The sequence below is a fragment of the Syngnathus leptorhynchus genome, chromosome 4 (genome assembly GCF_054491065.1).
Source record: "Syngnathus leptorhynchus isolate UIUO chromosome 4, UIUO_Slep, whole genome shotgun sequence".
NCBI lineage: Eukaryota > Metazoa > Chordata > Actinopteri > Syngnathiformes > Syngnathidae > Syngnathus > Syngnathus leptorhynchus.
The window spans coordinates 3121060-3144091 of NC_141198.1; the positions used below are offsets into that span (position 1 = coordinate 3121060).

The 23032-nt window shown below is 42.9% G+C and overlaps 1 protein-coding gene across 2 annotated transcripts in view; it reads right to left on the bottom strand.

Annotated features, from left to right (window-relative positions):
- Positions 1-18271, bottom strand: part of dhfr (dihydrofolate reductase) — a 43749-nt gene extending 25478 nt beyond the window's left edge. Inside the window, exons 1-2 of one of the 2 annotated variants that reach the window (XM_085908773.1) lie at positions 16408-17943; positions 874-923 (exon numbers count right to left, since the gene is read on the bottom strand). In XM_085908773.1, the coding sequence (XP_085764899.1) occupies positions 874-923; positions 16408-16517 (160 nt within the window). In that variant the 5' untranslated portion in view covers positions 16518-17943. Of the gene's footprint in view, positions 1-873; positions 924-16407; positions 17944-18039 lie in introns of those variants that run through there. The other variant, XM_085908774.1, reaches the window with a different exon arrangement.
- Between the last annotated feature and the right edge of the window lie 4761 nt (positions 18272-23032).

Sequence of the window (23032 nt, forward strand, 5' to 3'; positions counted from 1 at the left end):
ATTTCACAGCGAGAACATGACTCCAGCTGTCCTGCTATGCGGCGCATGCGCAAGTCAAATGCGGAAATAAACCCGTTGTAAAAAGGGTACGCGCGAACCGGCTGCGTGAACCCTGTGTAAAATGTTCATGAGGCGAAAATAATTTTAAACTCATACATACAGTTCATACAGTTTGTTCAATCTTATCGTATTTTATGTATTACTTATAACTCCTGTTTAAAATGTTCATGAGGCGAAAATAATTTTAAACTCATGTAAACTTAAGGTATTTCATACAGTTTGTTCAATGTTATCGGACTCTTCAGATATGAATGAAAGGCAGAATTTGTGTTTTTAGAGTTGTTCACATCTGCCTGAGTGGCTTATATTTAAATTTATATTTAAAAAATAAAGACAATTGGGAGAATGAAATTTGTTTTATAACAGTGTTTATTTGGATGAAATTGTAGTTTAAAAAATGTCCGAAAAAACTACTGGCCCCCGGGCCCCTTCACTTTATCAAATCTGGCCCTCCTTGCAAAAGGTTTGGACACCCCTGGTCTAAACCATTACTCAGATATTTAAATGGTTGTCAATTAATTTGATAATAGATTAGTTGTTGATTAATTCATTCATTTAGACACCTCTGACATACAATCTCTAGCTTGCCATTTTTATTGTATTCACACAGAAAACACAAAAAATAATATATGATACCATTACGTATATTATATGTGCAATGTAGTTACTTCTGCTGTCACATCAGCCTGATTCAGAAAATATTTAAGAGACCTCGGCTGCTATAATGCACCGAGCGCCCCTCTCTTTGTTCTCTGCTTCTACGTGTTCATATCCCTTGGGCCCTCCCTTGCACTTGAAGACTTCAATAGTTACCTTCAACAGATGCCGTGGCAGTCATCTTCCGAAAGTATTTGAATTCATCACTGGAAGAGAAAAGCATTTATTGGAGACAAATGTTAATTTATACACTTTTTTTTTTTTTAAACAAAGTGCATAGCTTGCGCCAGCTTCTGCATATAAACCACATGCTTTGCTTCATAATTCCTAAAGCATCTTATTGATAAAAGGGTTCCAAATTTAGTTTTTATTTTAAAAAGCAACAATAAAAGGCAGCCCTGGTAACATTGGTACGGTGGGATACTGACACAATGGAATTAATTTTTTTTTTCATCAGAAAGTACATCAGATTAATAGATACTTTGATCAAATGTAACCCTTATAAGAGGCCAAACGAGGCAAAATTTAAACGTACCGTAATTTCTGGACTATAAGTCGCGTTTTTTTCCCATAGTTTGGGGGGGGACTTATACTCAGGAGCGACTTATATGTGATTTTTTTCACAAATTTTCAAAAGTCAAAAATCCGCGATGTAGCAAGGGATTGCTGTCATTTGAACTGCAAGTGACGTCACCGGTGCCGCGCGGCGGTTGTTTACATAAAGGAAAAAGGATTCTATCAGAGAATGACGAAGGGCCCCACATTTGAAGGATTTAATGATTTGAGGTGACACAAGGTTTGAAAAACTTATTTATGTTATAATTATTTGATATATTTTATTTCGTGTAGCAACTTGTATATGTTTTTATTGTTACAGTTCAGTAGTTGTTGGCTTGTTGAACTCTTGTTTTATTAAATAAAGAGCCATTTACCATACCCACGTCTTTCCTGGTACTTTGTTAACGCTACAATATAGTTGTACACTAGATCTGTGTGGCGCGCGCGCGGCGTTGTTGACATAAAGGACAAGAAATTTGATCGATGGATTTAATGACTAAGAGTGACACAGATGGTTTGATAATATTGTTGTTACATGATAATTATTTGAAATATACTTTATATATGGTTATATGGGTCTGGAATAATTAGAAATGCAATTTACAAGTCCGATGTCAGCATATGCGGCGCATACACGACATTGTTTACATAAAGCAAGATCGATGGATTTAATGAATTGGAGTGACACAGATGGTTTAATAAACATGTTATTTATGTAATAATTATTTGAATAACTCTGAATGTTACGTCAGGCCCGTTCTCAGCTCCTCGTTGTGTATATGTCACCTTGGCATACCATATCGTTTAGCCTGTTGTTGCTGGTTCATGTCTGTTCTTGGTGTTGGATTTTGACAAATAAATTTGCCCCAAAAGTGCGACTTATACTCCGTTGCGACATGTGTTTTTTTTTCACTTAATTGTGCATTTTATGGCTGGTGCGACTTATACTCCGGAGCGACTTATAGTCTGAAAATTACGGTATATTAAAAATGGCCAAGTTCCTGTTGAGTTTAGAGGAGTTTTTTTGTAGGTCTTCAGCTGTTATGTTTCCAACTGCAGGTGAAACGGTCAATGGGGGCTGTTAATAATAATAATGCATCAGATTTAGTATTTAGTGCTTTTTGGACACTAAAAGCTTTACATTGGGTACATTACTGATGCACTCACACATTCAGCCCTGGGGCAGGCTGACAGAAGCGTAACTGCCGGTGTGCGTCTACGGCCCCTCTGACCACCACCACTAACCATTTACACGCAGGCACAGCAGTGTGTGTGACACGGGAGGCAAGTTGTAAATTGGAGAGCTCAAGACTTGAACAGCCAACCCTAGGGTTACTGAACGACCCCGCCCTATCGCCTTAGCCACGGCCACCACAAGTTTTATTAAAAATGTGTGTATGAGGGTGCCAACTAAGCAATTTTTTAACCGCACAAACTCATAGCGATTATTTTTGTATGATGATTGTGCCAAGTCCCATGTTTCCATGTGAAGACCATCAAACAAAACAAACTGATAAAATGTGTAGGACTTCTTTAAAATGTGACCTATCAAAAGCCAAAAATGGGACTGTTGGATTACTCCAGGGATTGTCAACTGGTGGTCCTTGGCCCATAAGTAGTCCATGACGGTATTGCAGGTGGTCCACAAAATTGGAAATGGAAAATGGTAATATTCAGACGCTTGTATCCTGGATCTCGTTCTTTCGGTCACGACCCATAGCTCGTGACCATAGGTGAGGGTACGAGCGTAGATCGACCGGTAAATCGAGAGCTTTGCCACTTGGCTCAGCTCTCTCTTCACCACGACGGACCGGTACAGAGTCCGCATTACTGCCGACGCTGCACCGATCCGCCTGTCGATCTCGCGCTCCATCCTGCCCTCACTCGTGAACAGGACCCCAAGATATTTGAACTCCTCCACTTGGGGCAGGATCTCATCCCCGATCCGGAGAGGGCATTCCACCCTTTTCCGACCGAGGACATTGGACTCGGATTTGGAGGTGCTGACCCTCCTCCCGACCGCTTTACACTCGGCTGCGACCCGCTCCAGTGAGAGCTGGAGATCACGGACTGAAGAAGCCAACAGCACCACGTCATCTTCAAAAAGCAGTGACGCGATGCTGAGGTCCCCAAACCGGACCCCCTCAACGCCTCGGCTGCGCCTAGAAATTCTCATAAAAATTATGAACAGAATTGGTGACAAAAGGCAGCCTTGGCGGAGTGCAACCCTCACTGGAAACGAATCCGACTTACTGCCGGAAATGTGGACCAAACTCTGGCATCGGTGATACAGGGACCGAACCGCCCTTATCAGTTGGCTCGGCACCCCGTACTCCCGAAGCACCCTCCAGAGAACCTCCCGAGGGACACGGTGGAACGCCTTCAAGTCCACAAAGCGCATGTGGACTGGTTGGGCGAACTCCCATGCACCCTCAAGGATCCTGTTCCACAGCCAGGACGAAAGCCACACTGCTCCTCCTGAATGAGAGGTTCGACCTCCCGACGGATCCTCCTCTCCAGCACCCCTGAATAGACCTTACCAGGGAGGCTGAGGAGTGTGATTCCCCTGTAATTGGAACACACCCTCCGGTCCCCCTTCTTAAAGAGGGGAACCACCACCCCAGTCTGCCAATCCAGAGGCACCGTCCCCAATGTCCACGCAATGCTGTAGAGGCGTGTCAGCCATGACAGCCCCACAACATCCAGAGCCTTTAAGAACTCCGGGCGGATCTCATCCACCCCCGGGGCCTTGCCACCAAGGAGTTTTTTAACTAGCTCAGTGACTTCGACCTCCGAGATTGGAGAGTCCGCCTCAGAGTCCTCAGGCCCTGTTTCCACAATGGAAGGCGTGTCGGTGGAATTGAGGAGGTCTTCGAAGTATTCCCCCCACCGACTCACGACATCCCGAGTCGAGGTCAGCAGCACACCATCTCCACTGTAAACAGTGTTGACCGTGCAATGCTTCCCCTTCCTGAGACGCCGGATGGTGGACCAGAATTTCCTCGAAGCCGTCCGAAAGTCATTCTCCATGGCCTCGCCAAACTCCTCTCACGCCCGAGTTTTTGCCTCAGCAACCGCCGAAGCCGCGTTCCGCTTGGCCATCTGGTACCTGTCAGCTGCCTCCGGAGTCCCGCAGGCCAAAAAGGCCCTATAGGACTCCTTCTTCAGCTTGACGGCATCCCTTAACGCCGGTGTCCACCAGCGGGTTCGGGGATTGCCGCCACGACAGGCACCAACAACCTTACGGCCACAGCTCCGGTCGGCTGTCTCAACAATGGTGGCGCGGAACAAGGTCCACTCGGACTCAATGTCCGCCGCCTCCCCCGGGAAGTGAGAAAACCTCTGCCGGAGGTGGGAGTTGAAGCTCTTCCTGACAGGGGATTCTTTCTGCCAGACGTTCCCAGCAGACCCTCACAGAGTGTTTGGGTCTGCCAGGTCGGACCGGCATCTTCCCCCACCATCGGAGCCAACCTACCACCAGGTGGTGATCGGTTGACAGCTCCGCCCCTCTCTTCACCCGAGTGTCCAAAACATGCGGCCGCAAATCCGATGACACGACTACAAGGTCGATCAACGAACTGCGGCCTATGGTGTCCTGGTGCCAAGTGCACACATGGACACCCTTGTGCTTGAACATGGTGTTCATTATAGAAAATCCGTGTCGAGCACAGAAGTCCAATAATAGAACACCGCTCGGGTTCAGATCGGGGGGGCCGTTCCTCCCAATCACGCCCTTCCAGGGCTCACTGTCATTGCCCACGTGAGCATTGAAGTCACCCAGTAGAACGATGGAGTCCCCAGAAGGAGCGCTCTCCAGCACTTCCTCCAGGGACTCTAAGAAGGGTGGGTACTCCGAGCTGCCGTTCGGTGCATAGACACAAACAACAGTCAGGACCCGTCCCCCCACCCGAAGGCGGAGGGAGGCTACGCTCTCGCTCACCGGGGTGAACCCCAATGTGCAGGCGCCCAGCCGGGGGGCAATAAGTATGCCAACACCTGCTCGACGCCTCTCAGCGTGGGCAACTCCAGAGTGGAAGAGAGTCCAGCCCCTCTCGAGAGGGCTTGGCCCAGAACCCAAACTATGTGTGAAGGCAAGTCCAACTATGTCTAGTCGGAACCTTTCTGCCTCACACACCAGCTCGGGCTCCTTTCCAGCCAGAGAGGTGACATTCCATGTCCCTAGAGCCAGCCTCTGCAGCCGGGGATCAGACCGCCAAGGTCCCCGCCTTTGGCCGCCGCCCAGCTTACTATGCACCCGACCCCTTTGGCCCCCCCTATAGGTGGTGAGCCCATTGGAAGGGAGACCCACGTTTTCTTTTCGGGCTATGCCCGACCGGACCCCATGAGTGAAGGCCCGGCCACCAGGCGCTTGCCTTCGAGCCCCACCTCCAGGCCTGGCTCCAGAGAGGGGCCCCGGTGACTCGCGTCCGGGCGAGGGAAAACGACATCCATATATCTTTTTCATCATAAGGGGTCTTCTGAGCCATGCTTTGTCTGGCCCCTCACCCAGGACCCTTCTGCCATGGGTGACCCTACCAGGGGCATGAAGCCCCAGACAACATGGCTCCTAGGATAATAGGGGCACGCAAACCCCTCCACCATGATAAGGTGACGACTCACGGAGGATACAAGAGGCTGAAATGAGTTTCCTCCGCAGGGTGTCCGGGCTCTCCCTTAAAGAGAGAGACTCGGAGTAGAGCCGCTGCTCCTCCACGTTGAGAGGAGCCAGATGAGGTGGCTCGGGCATCTCATCAGGATGCCTCCTGGACGCCTCCCTGGGGAGGTGTTCCGGGCATGTCCCACCGGTAGGAGACCCCGGGGACGACCCAGGACGCGCTGGAGAGACTACGTCTCTCGGCTGGCCTGCGAACGCCTTGGGATCCCCCGGGATGAGCTGGATGAAGTGGCTGGGGAGAGGGAGGTCTGGGAGTCCCTCCTAAAGCTGCTGCCCCCGCGACCCGACCCCGGATAAGCGGAAGAAGATGAAGGTGAAAATGGCAATATTTTCAAAAATGAAATTGATGATTTAGACTTGATTTATTTTCCAGCTAATTTTGTAAATCGGGTACTATCTGAGAGAATCTTCTCTATAGCCCAGAAAAGTGCAATGAAGCCAGATCATGTAGACTGCTTTTCCTAAACAAAAATCTACATGTGCAAATTTAGTAAGTGACTAGAAATGAAGAGACATGGTTCAGATGTTATTGTTCAAACTAGAATTTGCAATTTCTGGAGAAATTGCGTGTGAAGGCGTAATGGTTGAATAACTTTTTGGGGAATACTGCGGAATGATTTTGAAACGAGTTGAATCACTTGAGAAAGGTAGAATTTAGCGGTGAAACACGGAATTTTGGAGAATTTGGTGGAATTTCAAATTTGAAAATGTGGAATGTATGGGAAGTGGGAATTTGCGGAATAGGTGAATCTTAAGATGAAGAGTGGAAAGTTGGAATGGGTGGAATCGGTTGAAAAATGAGGAAATTAGAGGTGAAAAACGGAATTTTGGAGAATTTGGTGGAATTTCAAATAAATATAAATATTTTGGTTTGATTTGGGTCATTTCCGATTTATTTGAGGTCACTTCCGGTTCTACTTTTCACTTATTCCAAATATTAATAACACCATTGCTTACATTTTTTTTGTTCCAAAAATTTTCCGTTTTCACAAAATTCACAAATTTCCGGCAATTTTTGCCCCATTCACTCTTAATGGCAGATTCAACATTTCACATTTACATTGTTCCAGTTTGAAATTATTACATAATTCAACACATTCAAATCACATTTGGGACATTCCCAAACTTGGCAAATTCAAAAATTTCACGTTTTCACATTTAAAATTTGCACAAAATTTCATTTTTCACTTCTAATTTCAACATACTTCACCCGATTCAACCCGTTCCAACTGTCAACTGTTCATCTTTTGCCTACCTATTCCACACCTTGGCACTTAACAAAATTTCACATTTTTCAAATTTGAAATTCAACAAAATTCTGCAAAATTTCGTTTTTCTACTCTAACTTCTACATACTTCAACCGATTCAATTCGTTCCAACTTTCAACTGTTCATCTTTTGCATACCTATTCCACACCTTCCCACTTAGCAAAAATTCCAGTTTTCAAATTTGAAATTCAACCAAATATTCCAAAATGTGCTTTTTCCACTCTAATTTCACATTTTTCAACCGATTCAACCCATTCCAACTTTATTCACTTTGTTCAACTTATGCTTACCATATTCACCCCCTTCAACCCACTTCCACTATGCTTACACAATTCAACCCTTGACCCCCACTTCCAGTGTGGCGGCCATCTTGGATTGACCCTGAAGTGACCCCAATGAGCCCTGAATGGACCGGAGGTGATCCCAGGTAACCTGGAAGTGACCCCCAAATGAACCGGAAGTGACTCTAAATAGACCAGAGGTGCCCTCAGGCAAACCGGAAGTGACCCTAAATGAACCGGAAGTGACCTTTCTAAACCGGAAGTGACCCAAATAAACCGGAAGTGACTTTATTTCAACACAAAGTGCCCTAAATAGCTATATTTTTGCTAACTTTTGCAATTTTTGTCCGATTCAACCCGTTTCAACATTTAACGCCAAAAGTGAAACTTTTGAAGCCGTATATTTTGTTTCGTTCTAAATTTCAAAACATTTTGGCGCAATTTTTTTTTTTTTAATTCCCATTCATTCTCAATGGGGATTTAACATTTGTTCTAACTTCTACATTTTTTAACCGATTCAACCCGTTCCAATTTTCAACTGTTCATCATTTTCCTACCTATTCCACAACTTTCAAGTTACCAACAATTCCAAATTTTTTATTTTAAAATTCACGCCAAATTCTCCTAAATTTCGTTTTTCAACTCTCATTTCTACATTTTTCAACTGATTAAACCCGTTTCAACTTTCAACCGTTCATCATTTTCCTACCTATTCCACAACTTCCCGCTTACCAAAAATTCCACATTTTTAATTTTGAAATACACACCAAACTTTCCAAAATTTCCTTTTTCCCTTCTAATTTCTACATTTTTCAACCGATTCAACTCGTTTCAACATCATTCTGCAGCATTCCCCGAGTATTTATTCAACTTCTTCCCCTTCACACGCAATTTCTTCAGGAATTGCAAATTCTAGTTATTTGTGTAATTCTACGTCTTACTGAATCGAATCATTTAAATCAATATTGAATCGATTCGAAACCTAAAGAATTGAAATCGAATCGAGAGGTTGCTATCAATACCCAGCCCTAGTGAGAAGGGTCTACTATGCAAAAAATGCAGTGAAGCCAAAGTGGCAGGTGAGGTTACGGCGGGAAAAATATTTGACTGAATGGAAGTTTGGCTACCTCAAGCATCACATTTAGCAGAAATGTCATTTGAAAGCTGTTGGAATTGTACAAAGACTCAAGATGGGACAGGGGATTGGTACATTATTGCGAGAGAGCGCAAAAGACAGACAGAAAAGGAACGAGCTGTCACACAAAACAAAATCCGACGCCGAGCAACTTAAAGTTCTCATAGACAATATTTCATAGATTTATTTATCAATCAATCAATCTGGTGTTGCACACAGTGGTCCACCGCTGGCACAGGGAGCTTGTGTGTTTGCACAGGCACTTGAAAAATTAGAGGGAACGTTGCCTGTCACACTCCACAGTATACAACTAATATCAATTGTCTTTGGCAAACTTACTCAATGCATGTTAATCAGGAATTCACACCAACGCAATAAAACCATACTCACAGGTGGGTTGAATTTCATCAGATATGTTATTGATTCTACAAGTTCAGGAAAAGGTTATTACAGTGCTGGACCGCTTTCTATGACCCACAAAGTTCACACCCGCAAACAAAGAGTCAGAAAGGTGGTGTTTAATTTATACGGTCTTCATGTTTATACAGTTGTTTGACAAGGGTACAATTCGACATAGCATGCAGGTTGTGTCATCTTTATCAGCATCGTTGGGTGTTCAACCATCTGGTCCTCCAGTTACCAGGGCACCGGCCTTTCTGTCAGCTCCAGCTATCTTGGTGTCTCAGTCACCAAGGTGGCAACTTCTCTGTCACCATGGAATTATTTTCCCCTCCTGTCAGATTCCCTGCACACACAAACTCATCAAATGTTCAAAATACTTTCAGACCTCATTTTCTATGATCACATCTCAGAATGCTTCATCGGGTCTGTCACTACATCTCAGAATGCTTTATCAGAACTTGGCTTCAAGGTCATCCTGACCTAAAACATGCAGGCTGCTAATGTCTAAAGCTCAGAGTATATGTATATGGACATGCAGATGGTTGGTGTGACAGAGTGTACACAGAGTGTGACAGAGTGTACACAGAGTGATTTAGAAAGAATTGATCTGCTGTGGCTACCCCTAACGGAAGCAGCCAAAAGAAGAAGAAAAAGAGGGAATGAATAACTCTAGTGCAACATGGCAAACATCGGTTTTATCAAATTCTAATGCCCCTTTAAGTGACTACAAGTGGTAGCCTTTTCAAAGCATTATCATACATCGTTATGTCAGATAATCATTCATGCATCTTAAAGTACGTTTTTCCTTCTCTAAAACTACATCAAACCCAAACTCCGTCATATTTTTTGAAAAAAAAATGTAGTTTAATCTTTTCATTTGTAAATTCATTATTTTCGCTTTGTCTGATGTCCCAATTAACACCACTGTTCAAATTATTTTCCAAATACCGTTTTGGCCCGACTATAAGACGATGTTTTTTTGCATTGAAATAAGACTGAAAAAGCGGGAGTCGTCTTATATTCAGGCTCCAGACATTCACAACGCTAGAGGGGTCCAGATATCTTCAAAGTGAATGCTTAACTCCCCGGGCCAAAGCGAACCCGTCACGAAGAAGAAAAACAAAATAAATACTAAAAATAGCGGAAGCACGAAGAAAAATAAAATAGATAAAAATAGCGGTAATAAGAGAAGAGATAACAGAAAATGGAGAAACGTAGCGACAATCTGGAGAAAAGTGCGTCAAAGATCGGTCAGGTTAACCGGCAGCTGAGAAGTTATGACGCAAACTTCAAGATGATCGTGATAAATGAGGCAGTCTTCCAACAATTGCCAAGCAGCTGTGAAATATGGTGTCACAGAGTGTAATGTACGGAGATGAAGAGCTAAAAAAGATCACCTAAAAATGCTCACAGTCAGAGAGAAGCTTTCCGTGGTCATCAGAGCGGCCGCTTTCGAGAGCTCAACAGGAGGGTGTGCGCGTACGTGGACGAGAAACGAAAGGACGGGGTGCCCATTAGCAGAGCTGTCATTCAGCTCAAGGCCATGGAAATAGCCAAAGAGCTAAACATACCCACTGCTGACTTTAAAGCAAGCCTCGGCTGGTGTAAAAGAATGATGTGGCGTAACGGACTAACGCTGCGACGCAGAACAAGTCTAGCACAGCGCCTGCCCTCTAACTTTGAAGATAATCTGATAATCTGTTGTCTTTTCAGCGCCATGTGATCAATTTAAGGAAAAAACACTCTTACCCACTGGATCAGATTGGCAATGCTGATCAGACACTTGTGGGTTTTTTTACATGCCAACACCTGTCACTGTACACAAGAAAGGTGAGAAATCTGTTATTATAAAATCAACTGGAAATGAGAAGAGCCGCATTACTGTTAGCCTGCCTCGCAGACGGAACCAAACGCCCTCCCTCTATATGTAGTTTTAAAACGTAAGACAGTACACCTAAGGAGGCGATGCCAGCTGGCGTTATTGTACGTGTGCAGGAAAAGGGCTGGATGGAGACAGAGCTTGTAGTAGACTGGCTCAAGGTTGTGTGGGGCAGACGGCGTGGGGGATTCAGAAAAAAGAGGAACATGCTGATGTTGGATGTTGTGGTCAACAAACCATTCAAAGACAATCTGCGAAAGAATTACACAGAGTGGCTCCTGTCTGGTGATCACGCACTCACACAGACAGGAAAGATTCAGGACTTATATGCATGACAGGTAACAAGAGGCAGGTGAGACTAATCAAACTAATCAGGGGCACACAGGAGGGGAGGGGCGAGCACACAGACCGAAACCATGACAACAGACACATGGTGGAACGGCTGGGTACGAGGCGTGACAGTACCCCCCGTTCCATGGGAGCCACCTGGCGACTTGCCAGGTTTGTCGGGATGGGACCGCACGTCGCACGCCGCCGAAGGCCGACTGGGTGACGGCCGCTGGATCCACGCCGCCGAAACTGGTGGCGGCCGCAGCATCCGCGCCGTCGGAACTGTGTCGGGGGGCGGCCGTGCGTCTTGCACCGATGAAAACCGACTGGGTGACGGCCGCTGGATCCGCTCCGCCGGAACCGGTGGCGGCCGCAGCATCCGCGCCGTCGGAACTGGTTCAGGTGGTGGCCGCACGCCACACGCCGCCGAAGGCCGACTGGGTGACGGCCGCTGGATCGACGCCGCCGGAACTGGTGGCGGCCGTAGCATCTGCGCCGTCGGAATTGTGTCGGGGGGCGGCCGTGTGTCTTGCGGCGATGAAAAACCGACTGGGTGACGGCGGCTGGATCCGCGCCGCCGGAACTGGTGGCGGCCGCAGCATCCGCGCCGTCGGAACTGGTTCAGGTGGTGGCCGCACGCCACACGCCGCCGAAGGCCGACTGGGTGACGGCCGCTGGATCCACGCCGCCGGAACTGGTGGCGGCCGTAGCCTCTGCGCCGTCGGAACTGTGTCGGGGGGGCGGCCGTGTGTCCTGCGGCGCTGGAACTGGGTCGGGTGTTGCTGACAGGAGCCGATGGTGGAGTGAGGTCCAAGCGCTGGTCGCTGTGATGGTCGGATCATTCTGTCACTGTTGGAATGGAGCAGGGCGACCAAGTGCAGCTTGGACCAGGGTTTATTGGAGGAACCAAAGACAGACTCTGCAAACTGACATGACTTAACAAAACGATAACATGACTGACTAACCAAAAACAGACTTGAAAACGACAGGGACCAAAAAGACATGAAGACGACACGACAACAAAACAACCGCAACAAAAAGACAATGATCCGACGGGGCATGAGGGGCAGACAGGACTTATATACATGACAGGTAACAAGAGGGAGGTGAGACTAATCAAACTAATCAGGGGCACACAGGAGGGGAGGGGCGAGCACACAGACCGAAACCATGACAACAGACACATGGTGGAACGGCTGGGTACGAGACGTGACACTTATCTTGTAAAGGTCTATTATTTATCAGATAAATTATTTCATACGCTCCCCACTTTTAATATGCTTTGCATCTATTTCAAGATGTCTCTCATTCACTTCATTCCTGCGGCGCTGCTACTTCTCCTTCCATCACAGCATGTGGAATTCTGAGATGTCCTTTTAAGACTTGAAAACCATTAAATCTGAAAACACTTAAAATCTCACGCTCCAATCCCCCCCCCCCCCCCATTCTATTTACTCCCATCCCCTCTTTGACACATTCAAAAATGTGTCGCGATGTAAACAAGTAAAGATGTCCTGCCACGGTAACATACTCATTGCTACCAGGATTCTGTGTACCTCTAATGCCGTCCTGGCCTGGAATTGTCACTTATCAGTCCCTGAAACTCGACTGACACCAACTCGCATTGCAGCATGAACAAAAAACAATCACTATTGTAAGCCTAAATCTCGATTATACACGGAATTTGGGGTCTAGATTTTAGAAATCGTGTTAACCCTGAAATCACAAATATTTAGAAAGTCTTGAAAGTGTAATAAAGTCAGAGACATGCACACGAGTATATCAGGAAATTCCAGTAGGGAAAAGATGCACGCCTTTTCATTTTGGCATTAACATCATTGTTCTGGGTGAAAATTAATATGATAAAATTATTAAAAAATAAGAAGTCTTTACAAAAATATATTTGCACCTCGTTATTTTTTGCAAGTCATTAACCTCAATAAAAACAATCCTAACTACCTATTTGATACAGTGGTAAAGCTAACACTACGCCAGCCGTCCCCCTTTCACTTAGCTGACGAGTTCATGAAATTCTTCGCTCGAAAGATTGAATCCATTAGGGATGAGATCAAGATGACCATTCCGATTCGCTCAGTCGAGACCGCCGATTACCGGCACTGACGATCATGCAATAACCCTCTCAAATTTTAAAGGCGTGTCCCTTGAAAGGCTTACACAATTAGTTAGTGCGGCTAAACAAACAACATGTTTACTCGACCCGCTTCCAGCCCAACTATTTAAAGAATTATTTCAAATCTTAGGACCGTCCGTCTTAAATATAATTCATCTGACTGTCTCCTCTGGGATAGTGCCAACAGCCTTTAAAACTGCTATTATTAAACCGCTACTTAAGCGACCAAATCTTGACCCGGACTGTCTCAGTAATTATAGGCCAGTTTTAAATCTCCCATTCATAGCAAAATGTCTTGAAAAAGTAGTAGCGCAGCAGCGTATTGATTACATGGTCGCTAATAATCAATTTGAATCTTTTCAGTCTGGTTTTAGAGCTAATCATTCCACTGAGACAGCACTTGCTAAAGTGACTAATGATCTCCTCATGGCTATGGATTCAAACACTTCATCGGTAGTGTTACTACTCGATCTTAGTGCTGCCTTCGACACTGTAGACTTCGATATTTTATTAGAGCGTCTTAAAGGTTACGTTGGTATTTCAGCACTAGGCTGGTTTCACTCATATCTATCAGACAGGACGCACCGAGTGGTCCATGGCAATACGTCCTCTGAGCTCTATAAGGTTACGTGTGGTGTCCCACAGGGATCGGTAGTAGGACCAATTCTATTTAATATTTATATGATTCCGCTTGGGGACATAATACGTAAATATAACATTAGTTTTCAATGTTACGCGGATGACACCCAATTATATATGCCGTTATCAGTGACAGACTGGGACTGTTGTAATCTTGAGGCGTGCCTCGCGTAGATCAAGCAATGGATGTCTCTCAACTTCCTTCGTCTTAACACAGATAAAACTGAGATGTTGATAATTGGTCCAGCTCGTTATCAACATTTATTTAAGGAAACCACTATAAGTATAGATAATCGTACTATCACTCAAGTGATACTGTAACTAATCTCGGGGTAATATTTGACCAAACGCTCTCCTTTCAAAAGCACATTAAGAATATAACCAGAATTGCGTAAATTCACCTTCGTAATATTGCTAAGATTCGCCCAATCCTCTCGACCGGTGATGCAGAAATTATTATACATGCGTTTATTACGTCGTGCCTGGACTACTGTAATGCATTATTCTGTGGTCTTCCCAAGTCCAGCATCAAAAGTCTACAGTTAGTACAAAATGCTGCTGCAAGGCTGATCTCACGGACAAGAAAATTTGATCACATTACCCCATTATTAGCCAACTTACACCAGCTCCCGGTCCATTTAAGATGTGACTTCAAGGTTCTTCTATTAACCTATAAATCATTACATAGCTTAGCGCCTTCATATTTTGTCGACCTAGTTGTTCCTTGTGTTCCGTCTCGTAACCTTCGTTCGCAAAACGCTAGTCTTTTAGTGACACCGAGGGCTAAGAAAATGTCTGCAGGGTCTAGAGCATTTTCTATTCGGGCTCCAGAGCTCTGGAATGCCCTACCAATGGATATTAGAACTGCTACCTCAGTAGAAACATTTAAGACACGTTTAAAGACATATTTCTATGATATGGGCTTTAATTATATACATATTATCTATTTTATGTGCCCTCTTTGCATCCATTGCAGCCTGGTGATCCTGAAAGGGGGATGCTTCCATCTGTGGTCCCTTCTTAAGGTTTCTCATTTTTCCCCTGGTAGGGTTTTTTTGAGTTTTTCCTTGCCCTTTTGGGAGCCCAAGATCAGGGGATGCTTTGAGAATAATTGTCAATTGTTTTTTCTATGTGAAGCCCTTTGAGACTGCTTGTGATTTAGGGCTATACAAATAAACTTGACTTGACCCAAACATTAAAACACAAAACTAATAGAAATTGTATTGTTTTAAGGTTAGTGCTCATAGTTAAAAAGAACATTTATTTACAACAAAATAAATTGGGGTCCATGACCAAATTGCGCAATACAGAAAGTCACAAAGAATCGAAGCGTGTTCTATCGAGGTATAGACCAAGTAAAATGTGCAATGTTACACAAAAGACAAAAACATATCCAACTAGAATTGGCAATTTCTGGAGAAATTGCGTGTGAAGGCGAAGGCACTTCACACTATTGTGGGACTCGAAATGATGATTAAATGACATAAAAATGGTAAATTGATGATGATTAAATAAAATAAAAATGGTAAATTAATGATGATGATGAAAATAATTATTAAAGTGATGTGTTAAAATTGAATGAATGAAAAAAAAATATTGGTCAAGCGGGATTCGAACTCGCACGGGAACAGCGCTCGTGCTCCAAATTCCAGTCTCTTCTTACTGAGCTAAACAGCAGCTTAGTGTTGCTGTGGTGGAATGATATTAAACAAGAAATAAAAATGGTAAATGCCGTTAAAACGGTAAAATGATGTTATAACTTAAAATTAAATGAATAACTAAATGAATGAATGGAAAATAAATAAATAAAAAATGAAAGAGTTAAATAAACGAGTTAAGGAAAGAAATCATGAAAAAAGTTGTCAGATGTCAAAATTTGAACTCACTCCTGAACGTCGCTCGTGTCTAATGCGCCATTAAGAATGAATGGGGGATTTTAAGGCACAAATTTGCTAATTATGCAAAAACGGTAAATGTTATGAACAAATGAAATACTAGCAGTCATGCCGTGAATTTTTGGAACGTGTGAAAGTTGGAATGGGGTGAATCGGTTAAAGCATGTGGGAGTAGTTAAGTGTCAAAAAAGTGGGAGGAATAAAGTAGGATAATAATAAGAAGAAAAATAAAGTAGAATAACAATAGTGTGAAGGCCTTCGCCTTCACACTAATCAGAGTTACCGTAATTTCACGACCAAAGGGCGCACCGTACTAAAAGGTGCAGTCTCAGTTATGTGTGTCATTACTGTATTTAACACACACAGGGCACATCACATCATAGGGCACATGCATGCCATGATTTACGGTGAACAGGAAAAAAACGTCACGGGAGCAAGATTGTGAGTTCGGTTGTACTTTATTCTACTTTTTAATCATGTCTTTTACTGTACTCACATTATTGTTGATCGATATTCATACGCAAATCCGTCCAAGTCCTCATCTTCTGTATCCAAATTAAACAGTTGGGCAAGTTCGCCATCTGACATGCCAATTTCCCTCGTCATTGTCACGTTGCTCTTCGGCAATGATCCCGGCTTTCCAGGAAGCTTGAATTGTGCCTCGTAAGCATGTCTCTGTCTATGCGGGGGTACGTATTCCTCTACGTGTCACATCCAGTCCTCTGATTGTGCCTCGTAAGCAAACGTAAACGTAAGCAAACGGGTGCCTGTATATCACGTCTCTGTGTAGCAGAAGCCAATGGCGGCAGAGGTATGTACTCCTCTACGTGGTACATCCAGTCGTCTGATCGGTTTACCGCCCCGACCGTCGTAAAACGTAATGTCCTCTGATTGGTTCATCGGATGCCTGTATGTATGCCTGACTGTGTGGCGAAAGCCATACAAAACAATGGTGGCAAAGGTATGTACTCCTCTACGTGTTACGTCTAGTCCTCTGTTTTTTCTTGTCCCGATCTACGTCTACGCCTGTATATTACGGAAGCCACACAAAACAACTTTACAGATTTTTTAATTTGATCAACACAAAAGGTGCACCTTCTTAAAAGGCACATCTTCGTTTTTTGAGAAAATTAAAGGCGTTTATGTGCGTCCTGTGGTTGCTAAATTACGGTAATTGAAAACTGGAGCCTGAAAACCATCCTATTTACAAAAAGCAAAGGGTTAGCATTAAAACATTTTCACAGACATGATACAAAATTCTCCCAGACAGCAATCATCAACCTGCAAAGTAAATACAAGATTCGCAAACAACTCAGTCTTCTCCCTGGACTGCGGTTGGGGCTGCAATAAAATTTGTTAAAACAACAAAACAAAGCAAGTCGTCAGTTGTGTCTCCACGGTTCTGGTCGGAGGCAAGTGCAAACGTTAAATATTTGCTTACTGTCCAAATAGGTGAGTAAATAGAATGTTTGAAACACAGCTGTTGTTGGAAGGCAAGCACCTTTTCATCTTGAATAGGTATAACCCAAAAAAGATGACTAAAAGGTAGCATTAAGGCTGGGAGATTCACTTATTACCTATTCCTCAATAAGTTTTATCTACTTTTGCATCGTGGATTTTATGCAAGTCACACATCAAGCAAACGAAACATGGAGGTTGTATTCTACCCGATAAATAAATTATACTGTTTTAAGATGCGTGCATTTCATCCGATTAAGTTTATTAAACGTGTAACGTTTATTATTACGGCACTAGTTTAAATATTTCATTTGTCTTTATGAAAATCATTCATGGAGCGGACACTCATTTTTCGATGGGAACAAAGTGCATCGAGCTTGCAAAAAAAGGGGGGTCAGCGGTCGGCTAATTCACGTGCCTAGTGAAAACTCTCGTTAAAACTGCCGTTTTCTTTATTTCTTTGTCTTTTGCTTTCAATTCGAAATCATTTTTATACATTCATTAAACCAACCATCATTCCTCGCGTTCACTATATCTGTGAACACGTTTTAAATACTACAAAGATCCGCAGTTTTTTCCCCCCACTTGATTTAGTCTTGTGGGGTGCCATGGGAACACGTTTTTAACTACAAAGATCTGCACACAGGTTGTTGGGTTTTTTCCCACTTACTTTAGTCTTGTGGGGTGCCACGGGAGATGTCCGTCTCTGCCTATTCCCAAATCTGGACACATTGCTACAATACCGTTCAATACTCGAGGCATATTATTGTATCGACAGTTCTTCTTCTGCTGCTGCTTCTGTTTCTTCTTCTTTCCTTTTTTTTTTTTTTTGTTGCTGCAGTATACCTCCTGATATATGGGGCGTTGCTGGGTCGAAGGTTATGACGAGATATACGGCAGTTACAGACTAAATGCCGAATAATAATAATAATTATATATATATATATATATATATATATATATATATATATATATATATATATATATATATATATATATATATCCTTTCTATTAGCCCGGCTCTCTCAAGGAACTCAAATAACTGGCCCTTAACTTTTCCTATCCCTAGCTTCAAAATATTTGCCAGTCTAAATGCTACCTTTGTTTGGGCCACTCGTGCCTCCAATATTTCTCTCCTTTCCATACTTTATACACGACATCATTCATCATTACGTGCTGATCTGTCTCACTCTCCCCGCAATGTTCACATTTCCCATCAACATGTTTGCCCATTTTATGTAGCGTCTCATTCAAACAGCTGACGTACCGTCTTCTTTGCAAAGCAACGGCTGGCAAACAACATTTAGCCGCATCACCGCCACCGTGAGGATTGGTGGATTATAGGGCGAGACCATTGTGAGTCCCTCCAAACTCGGCCCACCCAAGTTTGCTTCATGTTTTTGATGCCCTTCTAAAATGAGTTTGCATGTCATTATCATTAAAATTTCAAAAATATTTTGTTGTGGTTTTCATAAACCACTAATACTGTCCGGTGAATGTGCTGTAGCCGCGTGACCACTGTGTTGGGCTAATGTAGCAATAATACCGATTAGACGCAAAAGTAGAGAAGTCAGCAGTAATTGTTTTTGTGTAAAAAAAAAAAAAAAGTCATCTTGTCGTGGTTTTGGTTGAAGGAAATGAGAATAATAACTAGAATTTGCAATTCCTGGAGAAATTGCGTGTGAAGGTGAAGAATGATGTTGAAACGAGTTGAATCGGTTGAAAAATGTAGAAAATAGAAGGGAAAAAGGAAAATTTGAAAAATTTGGTTGAATTTCAAATTTGAAAATGTGGAATTTTTGGTAAGCGGGAAATTGTGGAATAGGTAGGAAAATGATGAACAGTTGAAAGTTGGAATGGGTTGAATCGGTTGAAAAATATAGAAATGAGAGTTGAAAAACGAAATTTAGGAGAATTTGGCGTGAATTTCAAAATTAAAAATTTGGAATTGTTGGTAACTTGAAAGTTGTGGAATAGGTAGGCAAAAGATGAACAGTTGAAAGTTGGAACTGGTTGAATCGGTTAAAAAATTTAGAACTTAGAGCAAATGATAAATTTGATAAAATGATACATTCGACCAGCTCAGTGGCCTAGTAGTAGAGTGTCCGCCCTGAGACTGGAAGGTTGTGGGTTCAAACCCCGGCCGGGTCATACCAAAGACTATAAAACTGGAACCCATTGCCTCCCTGCTTGGCACTCAGCATTAAGGGTTGGAATTGGGGGGTTAGATCACCAAAAACGATTCCCGAGCGCGGCGCCGCTGCTGCTCACTGCTCCCCTCTCCCCCAGGGGATGGATCAAAATCACATGGGGATGGGTTAAATGCAGAAGACAGAGCCCTTTGAGACTGCTTGTGATTTAGGGCTATATAAACTTGACTTGATTGATTGATTGATTGATTGATTGATTGATAAATCCCCATTGAGAATGAATGGGAATTTAAAAAAAAAATTGCGCCAAAAAGTTTTGAAATTTGGAACGAAACAAAATATACGTACGAGTTAAATGTTGCAACGGGTTGAATCGGACAAAAATTGAAAAAGTTTGGGGCACTTTGTGGTGAAATAAGGTCACTTCCGGTTTGATTTGGGTCATTTCCGGTTTTATTTAGGTCATTTCCGGTTTATTTGAGTCACTTCCGGTTTACCTGGGGTCACTTTTGGTTTGCCTGAGGTCACTTCCGGTCTATTTAGGGTAACTTCCGGTTTGCCTAGGTCACTTCCGGTTCAATTGGGGTCACTTCCGGTTTGCCTGAGGTCACTTCTGGTCTATTTAGGGTCACTTCCGGTTTGGCAGAGGTCACTTCCGGTCTATTTGGGGTCACTTCCGGTTCATTTGGGGTCACTTCCGGTCTATTTAGGGTCACTTCTGGTTTGCCTGAGGTCACTTCCGGTTCATTTGGGGTCACTTCCGGTCCATTCAGGGGTCATTGGGGTCACTTCAGGGTCAATCCAAGATGGCCGCCACACTGGAAGTGGGGGTCAAGGGTTGAATTGTGGAAGGATAGTGGAAGTGGGGTTGAAGGGGTTGAATATGGTAAGCATAAGTAGAACAAAGTGAATAAAATTGGAATGGGTTGAATCGGTTGAAGAATGTAGAAATTAGAGTGGAAAAAGGAAATTTTGGAAAATTTGGTTGAATTTCAAATTTGAAAAATGTGGAAGTTTTGCTAAGTGGGAAGGTGTGGAATAGGTAGGCAAAAGATGAACAGTTGAAAGTTGGAACGAGTTGAATCGGTTGAAGTATGTAGAAATTAGAAGTGAAAAAGGAAATTTTGTGAAATTTTGTGAAAATTTTAAACATGAAAACGTGAAATTTTTGAATTTGCCAAGTTTGGGAATGTTCCCAATGTGATTTGAATGTGTTGAATTATGTGAATTTCAAACTGAAACAACGTAAATGTGAACTGTTGAATCTGCCATTAAGAATGAATGGGGCAAAAATTGCCAGAAATTTGTGAATTTTGTGAAAACGGAAAATTTTTTGAATGAAAAAAATGTGAGCACCCGTGTCATGAATATTTGGAATAAATGAAAAGTGGAACGGAGTGAATCGGTTGAAGTATGTTGAAGTAGTTAAGCGTCAAAAAAGTGGGCACAACAAAAAAGTACAATAACAATAGTGTGAAGGTCTTCACCTTCACACTAATAACAATAGTGTGAAGGTCTTCACCTTCACACTAAAAAGTACAATAACAATAGTGTGAAGGTCTTCACCTTCACACTAATAACAATAGTGTGAAGGTCTTCACCTTCACACTAATAAATACATTGTGTTATAGTCAGCATACAGTGTGCACTGAAAGCATCCCTGCGAGCATTTCGGCTAAAACACGTCTAAAAGTCGTCTAAAAGTGTAACAAATATAGACGTCTATAGCATGTACGTCTATAGCATGTACGTCTAAAAGACGTCTAATAGACGTCTATGCCATAGACGTATTTTAGACGTCTTTTAAACGTCTTTTAGACGACGTCTACGGGATGGACGTCTATATGTGAAAGTTTCTTTTGAAAAGAAAAAAATTTTAGACGTTTCTTGAGTAGACGTTCGAACGATGGCTAATAGCGATTAGCGATTAGCGCAAATGATCACTAGCTATTAAGCTAGTGATCATTTGAACATCTAGACGTCTATTCAACATTGAGGTTCTCTTCAATACATTTAACCGATGATCCTTACCTTTGTGTAGTTTCAGGAAGTTGGGAAAATGCATTTGATTAGTGATGGTCCAGGGTGTGAAAATTAAAAAAAAAAAAAATACAGAAATAGGCAGAGACGGGACCAAGTCACACATGTGCAAGTCTCAAGTAAGTGTCAAGTCTTAACCTTAAAGACTCAAGTAAATCCCAAGTCATTTTTTTCTTGGGCAAGTCAAGTCCTTAAATAGGTCAAGTCCAAGTCAAGTCACCTTATAATTGCTATTTTACCCGCAGAATCTGATTTTAGTAACGTGAAAAGACAAGATATCAGTAACTAAGTAACCATCATTGTCCAATGTGTCGAACCTGTTTAAAAAATATGACAATAATTTGGATTTGCACTGTAATTACTGATATTCAGTAAAATACACCATGGAATCAAACAAAAAAGAAATTACCTCATACAATGATTCATTGACAGCTCAATCTAAACAAATTACCGTCTGCTGACAGTGTCTGACACATTTGAGTTGCAAATATGAAAAAAGAATCTGAAAAAAAAATTGAAAGAAGAAACACATTCAAGAGCATTAGAAACATTTTATGTTTCATCTGTAACATCTGGAGACACCAGAGCTCTATAAACTTCAAACAGACAAAGTTTAAAGTTGTCGTCTGGTTGTCTGAAATGTTTCTGTTGCATATCTTGCACCGTGCTGTTCGTCTTTTGCCGTCATAAAGGTAATTACGATAGCCGAAGGTGATGACTCGCGGTACCGCGCCCCCTGACATGTTTGTGCATGTCTGATATAAAGGGGCGTGATTCTCCAATAAACACGTTAGGTACGTAGCGAGGGCACGACGGATTGATTGACAAAGCTTTTCTCAGCCTGCGCTCCTACCGTGTTCTCGATATTATTTCCTAAAATGTATTATTAATTTTATATTCAAACTGAAAACATAAACTAAATAACACTGAAGTCATTCAAGTCATCGTGTCTCAAGTCAAGCCCCGAGTCTTTAACTTCCAAGTCGAGTCTCAAGTTTTTTTTATTTTTTGTCAAGTCACAAGTTATCAAAACAGCGACTCGAGTCGACTCGAGTCCAAGTCTCGGTGACTCGAGTCCCCATCTCTGGTTCAGACTTTAAAATTTTGAAATATGATCATATTTAATGTTTTTAATTTAGACATCTATTTTAGGTCGATACCGTAACCAATTTTAGACATCTAAATGAGGTCTTGACGAGACCAGACGTCTAACAGACGTCTATGGCTGACAGGGAGGGATGTTTGGAAAGCTTCTTCGGAAAGGGAAAAAAGCCCAATGAAGAGACGGAAGAAGAAGAGGCTATGACTTCTAAGAATCGGAGTCCTACTTAAAATATAGATTTATCGCCACAGGTGACTGACGCGCCAAGCTCACTCTGCATAATATGTGGCGACAGGCTATCTAACGAGGCAATGAAGCCTTCGAAACTGCTTCGCCACATGGAGACCAAGCATCCTGCATTAAAAGACTAA